Source organism: Oncorhynchus mykiss, chromosome Y, assembly GCF_013265735.2.
Source record: "Oncorhynchus mykiss isolate Arlee chromosome Y, USDA_OmykA_1.1, whole genome shotgun sequence".
In the NCBI taxonomy this organism is placed as follows: domain Eukaryota; kingdom Metazoa; phylum Chordata; class Actinopteri; order Salmoniformes; family Salmonidae; genus Oncorhynchus; species Oncorhynchus mykiss.
Window position 1 is genome coordinate 27,042,955 of NC_048593.1, and position 9,778 is coordinate 27,052,732.

General features: G+C 41.3%; 1 protein-coding gene across 3 annotated transcripts in view; it reads left to right on the forward strand.

The window, feature by feature from the left end:
• The window catches only part of LOC110509890 (small conductance calcium-activated potassium channel protein 2-like), a 35,988-nt gene that overhangs the window by 22,728 nt on the left and 3,482 nt on the right, over positions 1-9,778 (forward strand). For 2 of the 3 annotated variants that reach the window (XM_021591076.2, XM_036967203.1), the window contains 2 exons: positions 468-476; positions 7,693-7,762. The exons of the other annotated variant lie outside the window; for it this stretch is intronic. In XM_021591076.2, coding sequence (XP_021446751.1) covers positions 468-476; positions 7,693-7,762 — 79 coding nt within the window. The remainder of the gene's footprint in view (positions 1-467; positions 477-7,692; positions 7,763-9,778) is intronic. 3 annotated transcript variants of the gene reach the window in all.

Sequence of the window (9,778 nt, forward strand, 5' to 3'; positions counted from 1 at the left end):
GAGGGGTCAGTGACCTGTCTTGAGGCAATTGTGGAAAAAGTATGAATAGTTCCTATGCCAGAGCTGGATCAATCACCCTGTAAGATCCTCCACCAATGTAGGGGACAGATCTGAGGGGAGGAGGAGTTAACTTTGTTCTTCTGAAGTGAGGCTTTTTCAATGGTGTGATCCTGGGGAAAACCTAGGTAAATGTTAGCTAGACAACTTAGCTAGCTAGCCTGAGGTGAGGCATAGCTATGAGGTGCTGCTGATGGTGATAGGGATGATGGTATTAAGTTGATGTTAGTGTTGTGATTTGTATGTGTTGTTGTTATTCAAAATGGCAGCAGTGGGATTGGGGTTGCAGTACCCAGGCCTGAGCAGGAGACTGATCCTGCCATCTGGACACATTTATCTGATGTTGTAATAATTATTTTGTCTATTTTATGTTTCCTTTTTTTCCTATTTGTGTCGACACAATGCAATAGAGCTCGAAAGTAAGTCTTCGCCTAACATGTAGCTACAGATATGGTGTGTGCATGCAAATGAGAGCTTGTCTTTTTGACTCAATGATGTGACTAAAAATTTCACTCCCTCATTTGATAAGTGAAATTCATACCACAGCTACACATTTTGATTTCCCATCGAGCAATGACTGATTAGATGTCACATAATGTACATTTGTCTGTAACGCTATATTTCAATTTATATAGCCAGTTACAACACCGTCAAGATTTTCATTTCTCTTTTAGATCATTAGCTGAACAGCATGATGATAAGGCCAAAATAAGTGAATATGACGCACTAGCCTACAGAAACCCAGCATGGTCTCTTTAGAGAAAGCAAAGACCTCTTGATCAATTCTGCCCTACTTTTTATCTATCAAAGCATTACACATCTGCCAATTAAGCATCAATGCCAACCCCTTCCCTGTGCACCTCATTAATGAGAAGACACATACACTGCTAATGTTCCCATGTAACTTTCCCTTGATGAATTTCAATTATTGGTGATGGAAGGTGTTTTTCTTTCCATTGTTGCATGAATGTGATGAGAATTTGATCTTTAATCAGAAATCCACTGATTAAACTCCAATAATCTGTGCTTTCATGAACCGAAGGATGACCGCTGGTGCTTGAGGAGAGGAGAGGCTTGCTGTAATAACTACAGAATAGAACACATCTGTCCAGGTTAATGCATACTCCCCCATCAATCTGCCTTAGCTACATTAAACAGGGCTAGGGGTCATCTTTCGGCTTGTGAAACCATTGTGACGCCTGTAACATTTGCATTTCCTCCATTTTTCTCTTGGATGACTGGTAGCAATAAAGACAGTGGCCATTATGACTACCAGCAGAATTCACCGATTTTAGGAAGACGCATTTGACATGCATAGCTGCACTGAGCTATCCACACTCATTAGTCTAGCGTAATGGCTCGTAACACCCTTAGTGGTGTGATGCATTTGCCTACAACTAGCATGATGCATGTACACAACCAGATGTCTTCCAATATGTTGGAGAAGATGAGAGGATTTTTTCGCAGGCACACAGATCGTCCTCTTTATAATGACACCAACCTTGCACTCTTAGAGGCAGGGAGGAAGGTAGGGGTACAGGAGGAAGCGGGACAGGAAGCAGCATGTGTCCGTTAGCTTGGCGACTCAGTGGGGGTGTGAAACAGGGACACGACCTGAGAGGCAAAGGTCGGGGTAAGCCTCCGTGAACTCCTCCTGCTTTAGAGACGCTGTGCTGTAACTGACACAGCGTGAGACTCTCTCCTCCTCAGCACAAATCCCAGTAGTAAGACAGGCAGGGCAGAGTCAGGCAGCAGAACGGCCTGCCCATTACACTGAAGACTAATTAGCATCAGTCTTCCTACAGCGAGGTAAACAGGTCAAGACAAAGATAGCAACCGCAAAAAAATATATGGTGCAGCACAGTTGATATTGCCTTAAAGGGGCCATCTGTGATTGCTACATCTATTTTCTTTACTTTTAAATGAACTACATATTCACATTGATTCTTGAAGAACATCAACTAATCCCATGAGGGATTGATGAATTAACTGTTGTACCCCATTAGAACCCAAATATATAAACTTGTTTTACTACAGATTTGCGCCATGTCATTTCAGCAAGCCATGATACCCACCATCTCAGATTGTTCTTGAAATCGTTTCTGTAGTTAGAAACAGGTAAGATTAGCATTCCTGAAACACTATCTTGTTGAAATGTAATTTGATTGCAGAGCAATTAAGCAAATTGGTTGCACCCAAATTGGCCATTTAAATGTATAGGATTCAGAGTGGCGAAGCGGTCTAAGGCACTGCATCAAATCCAGGCTGTATCACATCCGGACGGGATTGGGAGTGCCATAGGGCGGCGCACAATTGGCCCAGCGTCCTCCATGTTTGGCCGGAGTAGGCCATCATTGTAAATAAGAATTTGTTCTTAACTGACTTGCCTTGTTAAATTAAGGTTCAATAAAAATATATACTTTTCAATAATAATAATAGTACGCAACATCCGATTTGGACCCAACTTCTACTAATGTGTAAGGCATGAGGAATCCCCCCAAAATGCCAAAAGCCACCCATTGACCCCCCACACCCCATGCCAATCCCACTCCAATGACCAGTGTACAATATCAGTTTTCAATGATTGACAAGTAGTATCACTCTGCAGCATGGAGTATTGCTTCTCCATACTATGTAATCTATTCATTGTGAATTTGGTCATGTTTTTAAAGTCACTTGCATCATTTGACATAAAGTAGTATGAAAGTATAGGGATTTGACCACGAGATGCTGTGGTTCCTGCTATCCCGCCACACCCTTATATCCATTTTGCTGGTCTCTTGTGTTTTAATACTGTATATCACAACATTTCCTTTGCAACTTTGGGTTGCAATTTCACCCTTATGATGAAAATAAATTGCAGTCACAATTCAAGCCAGTCCTCCATGAAAACCATCCAGTTTATCCTTCTTTTACACTTAACCTGTGTCCAGGAAATGGCCCCTTTGTATGTGGTTTATTCACTTTGAAAGAATTCTGGCTTCGTTACTGTTAGACCATTCCTTGAGAACAAGCAAACCATTAGGCTACAGCATTTCTGATGGCTTCAATGTTATGGTCTCTACTGGTCTTCACGGGTAACAGTCCCAAACACACACTGTATAGTGTTTTGTAATGGTATTGGGTTAAATGGAAATGTCACTAATCCCAATACATATAGAGCTGTTTCCTGATAATTGTATTGATAAACATAAGACTGCCATGCAATGTATTATTTTATTAGGATTGTCACAACATTTTAGTCACTAGCCCATTTCTCCATCAAGGTTCTGGGCTTGTTGGAAAAGTCTTCATATGAGAATTGCGCCATACAGATAGTCCTCTCAGATAGATGCCACTTGTTGGACTATTCAAGGAGAGTTGGGTGGAAGCATTAGGTTGCAAAGAGAAGGACAAACTGAATTGCTTCAGAGGACTTGTGAGGTTGACCAGACAATGTATTTTCATAATGAGCCAAATACACTGCTCAAAAAAATAAAGGGAACACTAAAATAACACATCCTAGATCTGAATTAATGAAATATTCTTATTAAATACTTTTTTCTTTACATAGTTGAATGTGCTGACAACAAAATCACACAAAAATGATCAATGGAAATCAAATGTATCAACCCATGGAGGTCTGGATTTGGAGTGACACTCAAATTTAAAGTGGAAAACCACACTACAGCCTGATCCAACTTTGATGTAATGTCCTTAAAACAAGTCAAAATGAGGCTCAGTAGTGTGTGTGGCCTCCACGTGCCTGTATGACCTCCCTACAACGCCTGGGCATGCTCCTGATGAGGTGGCGGATGGTCTCCTGAGGGATCTCCTCCCAGACCTGGACTAAAGCATCCGCCAAATCCTGGACAGTCTGTGGTGCAACGAGGCGGACGTTGGTGGATGGAGCGAGACATGATGTCCCAGATGTGCTCAATTGGATTCAGGTCTGAGGAACGGGCGGGCCAGTCCATAGCATCAATGCCTTCCTCTTGCAGGAACTGCTGACACACTCCAGCCACATGAGGTCTAGCATTGTCTTGCATTAGGAAGAACCCAGGGCCAACCGCACCAGCATATGATCTCACAAGGGGTCTGAGGATCTCATCTCGGTACCTAATGGCAGTCAGGCTACCTCTGGCGAGCACATGGAGGGCCGTGCGGCCCCCCAAAGAAATGCCACCCCACACCATGACTGACCCACCGCCAAACCGGTCTTGCTGGAGGATGTTGCAGGCAGCAGAACGTTCTCCACGGCGTCTCCAGACTGTCACGTCTGTCACATGTGCTCAGTGTGAACCTGCTTTCATCTGTGAAGAGCACAGGGTGCCAGTGGCGAATTTGCCAATCTTGGTGTTCTGTGGCAAATGAAAAACGTCCTGCACAGTGTTGGGCTGTAAGCACAACCCCCACCTGTGGACGTCGGACCCTCATACCACCCTCATGGAGTCTGTTTCTGACCGTTTGAGCAGACACATGCACATTTGTGGCCTGCTGGAGGTCATTTTGCAGGGCTCTGGCAGTGTTCCTCCTGCTCCTCCTTGCACAAAGGCGGAGGTAGCGGTCCCGCTGCTGGGTTGTTGCCCTCCTACACATCTCCTGATGTACTGGCCTGTCTCCTGGTAGCGCCTCCATGCTCTGGACACTACGCTGGCAGACACAGCAAACCTTCTTGCCACAGCTCGCATTGATGTGCCATCCTGGATGAGCTGCACTACTTGAGCCACTTCTGTGGGTTGTAGACTCCGTCTCATGCTACCACTAGAGTGAAAGCACCGCCAGCATTCAAAAGTGACGAAAACATCAGCCAGGAAGCATAGGAACTGAGAAGTAGTCTGTGGTCCCCACCTGCGGAACCACTCCTTTATTGGGGGTGTCTTGCTAATTGCCTATAATTTCCACCTGTTGTCTATTCCATTTGCACAACAGCATGTGAAATTTAATGTCAATCAGTGTTGCTTCCTAAGTGGACAGTTTGATTTCACAGAAGTGTGATTGACTTGGAGTTACATTGTGTTGTTTACGTGTTCCCTTTATTTTTTTGAGCAGTGTATATAGGTTTTCCACCCAAAGTTTCAAAGGAAATGTGATCTATTTAATAAACACAAGAGCAGCAACATTGATGTGTGGTGGTATAACAGGTACAGTGGTATCTAGTGGTCAAAGCCTAGTACTTTCCTATTACGTCATGGTAAATAATGCAAGCAACTTCAATTACTAATTTCTCTGAAAAGGGGACAAAAACATAACCAGTGAATACATTACATAGTATGGAACAGTAATACTCCAAGCCACAGCTTCATGCTACTTGTCAAACATAGAGAACTGATACTGTATACTGGTTGTTGGTGTGGGATTGGCATGATTTTTGGGGGGATTCCTTGTGTCTTACTCATTGGTAAGAAGAGGTTTGGTCCTAATTTTGGGTACTATAGTTATTGAAAGGCCAATTTGGATGCAAACAATTAGCTTTTTTAAGAGATTAAATTATATTTCAACAAGACAGTCTTTTTCTGGAATGCTAATCATATATGTTACTAACTGTAGAAACTATTTCACAATCTGAGTTGGTGGATGTGGAAATCCTCTTTCTTGTGCTTTGAGGTAGAACGAACCAACATTGTTTACAAACAATGTAATTGTAAGCCAACACTGTATAGCCTCAAAACTATAATTGTGATATCATGGATGGTCAGTGCTTGAATCCATAGCACTGTCTATGATTTTGAGTGGTTACATTTCTCCAACCCCATCCCTCAGCTTTTGAAACAGTGGAGGGGTCACACTATTGTTTGAACAGCAGATTCTTCCTTTAAAGAATTCAAAGGGGTGTTGAAAAGCTTAGCATAGCTGTTTTCCCCCTGATGAATAGCAAAGCAAATAAGAAACTATTGAAAATTCAGGACCGCACAGGAGCATTGAATCACAGAAGGACATAGAATATTGAGTATGAGGGGGCAGGATGCTTTTATATTCTGACCCCAGCTTCCTGCCTGCCTTGTTCATCAACACCATTTGACAGCTTTTGGTCATCCAACCGTGAAATTGAGAATTCTGACAAGTCTAACATCTCAGCTGCACAAACGTTTTAATGCTGATGTCTTTCACACTTTAGTACATTTTTTATTTTCAATTTGCCAGATTACTTGAACAATAAAAGTGCTGTTTTTGCAATAACATTGGCTACTCGTTTTAGAATGTGCTTCTTCTGGACCATACGGCTACCCTGTCACTAGCTGCTGAGGCATCGTCTTTTGCCTGTAGGATCCTTCAGTGGCACTTATAGTGCCCCCTGTTGGTCTAACTTGTCATCTAGCTCCACACATCTTTTCCTGTGAACTGGAATGACTAACAATGATGCACCATTGAATGAGAATAGATTAATCTAGCAGCCACTACAGACCCCTCATATTCTTCCCCTTGATCTACTGTGCTGTACACCATCAAATTCACACAGTCCAATTAGACCTGCTAACTCAAAAGCCTATCTCACCAGCTAGTCTGAGAGCATTGGGTTTTATCTGAAAGAAAAAGCTGACCACAAGGGCTATGTTACAGTCCTACCTCCAGCTCGCCCCGTGTGTTGGTCTCATTCTGATTTAGCCTGCAGCACGGGTGGTTGCGGGAAAAAAAGCTCTCCTGTTATCTTGAAAGATCGAGTGTGGTCCTGAGTCCTGCACATTTGCTGTTTTCGACGTGCCAGTTAGTGTGGGTGGAAATCACTTGCTTAGTACCATAATTAAACAGGAAATGTGAATTATTTAAGTCAGCTGTATGGATTAAAGAAAGTTAATATTTTTACTCTGGCTCTTGAAGAGGGGTATTTTATTTTTTTAACCTGTCTGCGTCACCAACACAGAAAAGCTTTATGCCAGCTGGATGAGTTTCCCACTATGTAACAATTCAGCACATCACTGTCAGTACTCAGTAACTAAGGTGATTTTACATAATATACCAGATGGATTTTCTCTTTTATCAATAACACACTCACAGTCCAAAGATATGCGCTGGTATACTGCATAAAGCTCAGTAATATAATCTTGTTTTTTTGATCATTTAATTATATTTTACAATGCTGTATTTGTTTTTCAACTACTTTTAATTGAAAATGAATTAGTATCCCCTTTTATATAGAGTTTGGCTATCATGGAACTTCAGGTGGAATTGCTCTGATTGACATTGTTTTGATTTTCAAAATAGAAAAAGACTTGTCACTTGAACAATCTGCAGCTTTTTGAGGGAATAAATAATTCACTAAAATGGAGAAACCTCCTAAGTGTTTGGATTAAGCTTTTATTATTATAGTTTATATACACTGCTTTAATCCTATATTTCAGCAAAATCCCATTGCAAGCGATTTTATCTCCCTAGTTGAGCCCTTGTATGTTATTTTGTTGTAGAGTTCAGGGGCTGAAGATTTACTGCAGTAATATACATTCTCCTCTCTGGCAGCTTCTATACTCTGGTATTCACTTGCATGCAGCTCAACCAATCAAACTGTCTTAAACCAATTCCTGCATTTTCTACACACATCCTGTGCATGCCCTAGGAGTGAGTGCTCTCTATGTGTATGCCTTCTGTGTGCACAGATCTGTTAAACCCATCTTTACCAAATAGATACATTTATTGGGTTCTGAATGGTCTTCTGTTCAGATTGAGAAGTGTTAAAATGGAGCAACGCAAGCTGAATGACCAAGCAAACTCACTAGTGGACCTTGCAAAGGTAAGCTGGACTGACAAACGTCACATATTCCAGTTTATTTTGGTTGTGAAGTTTGGTTGTGCATTTGGATTGATCTCTATCTAACCCACTTTTTGATTTGAAGGATTCCATTTGATACATGTGATATCAACGCATCGGGTGAATTAGTAACACCTTTTCATATAAACAAACAAAGTCTACAGGTGTCAAATAAACAGACTTTTTCATATGAATGTTAAGAGGAACCAGTTGTGTACTGTCATTGGAAGAAAATAAGACACAATATATTTCCACTTCTTGAACTGGGTGCAGGATAGCCCGGTCCCAGATCTGTTTGAGCTCTTGCCAACTCCATTGCTGTCATTGGCATGACAATGAGTGTTAAGGAGTTGGCATGATAGCACATTAAACAGACTGGCACTCAGGGTAGATGCAGGACTGTTGTTGATGGAAACATACAGTATCTTGGTTTCAAAGATGATAAAAAGATATGCATATTATAAGGGGTGAAAAATGAGAAGAATCACTATGGGGAACCCTCCAAAGTAAAATTCTTGAATTCAGTTCATGCCAAAATGATAGAGGAAAATTTAAAGATGCACATTTCTGCATGTCAAAACGATCTCCGAGGGGGAACCCATTTTCCCGAGCATTTCCAACCCTGGTTGTTAGTGGAAACCTACAATATCTTGGTTTTAAAGATTATATAAAAGGTATGCATATTATTTTATGAGATCAGGATCCCCACCCTGATAGGTAAGTAAAACTGTAATTTATATGTCATCAGTTTGTCAAATACCTTAAGGTTTGGTTTTCCAGACTGAGATTAAGCCTAGTCCTGGATTAAAATGCATGGTCAATGAGAATCTTGAAAGGGCTTTTTAGTCCAGGAGTTATCTTAATCTGTGCCTGGGAAACCACCCCTTGATGGTAATTAACACATTGCTATGTTTCAGCAAATCTCTCTATGGTGTTTATCTTGTGATGCACTAAACAGAAGTTGATAAACCTTAGGGAAAGACCTGGCACAGAGACAGCCTGACGCAGCAAAAAAAACATTAAGGGAAGGGAAACATGCTGTGAGTGTGATGTGATGATTCAGCCAGAAATATAGAAGGGAGAGAGTTGGAGAGCTTTGACATTAAAATATCCACCAAGGTCAAATCAGTTTCATGCTACCATGCCACGAAAGACATTAGCTAGTTAATATTACAGTCACCCAGGGCTATGAAACAAGTGGCTCGCGGTGAGTTAGAAAGGTGGTTGACATTTGGGAAGAAGATGACTCATACAGCCATCTTTAATCATTGTCATAAGTGGCGTTCGCCACCAGAGGGCAGCATAGCATTAAAAATCCCAGTACATGAGCTCCCTGTGGCTCGATAGAGCTGTATAATGGAGCTTAAAATAACTTTGGCAGCTGCATAGCCTCAGCTGCAAAGCTATGAGAAATCCCTCGCATAGCAGTGGTTTCCCCACAGTTGTAAAAAAAAAAAAAACTCTATTTGGGGCGTAACATAAAGCAGGCTATCATTTGAGTCAGAATATATTAATACCGTAGTAGGCCTACAGTTAAGAGAATCAAACTCCCTTTTCAGCATTTGTCCTCACCATGAATAAGCCTTTTATTATTGAAAATGCAGGATATTATTTTTCTTTATGATTTTCATTGTAATTTTCTACACTTGTCTTTTTACTGAGTTTGGAGCCATTATAATTTCAGCTACTTTTGGTATTGGATTTCAGTAACAGGGTTTTAGTACATCAAAGGCCTATGTATACCCACAGGTAACTTCCTGCATCCAGTCGGCTTAATCAGTCTGAAATTAGCCCACAATGCACAGTCGTGTAGGCTTACACAAGCGTTTTTGTGCCTTAACTGAATATACTTACAGTCCCAGTCTACTCTTGACAGAGTTCTGGTTTTATTTTATTAGTGCTGTATTATAAAGATTTAATTAATTTGCAGTTTAATTTTTCATGATTAACTGAGGCAAACTCGAGTCAGTTCATCTGTGTCTATCCAAAATTCACTTG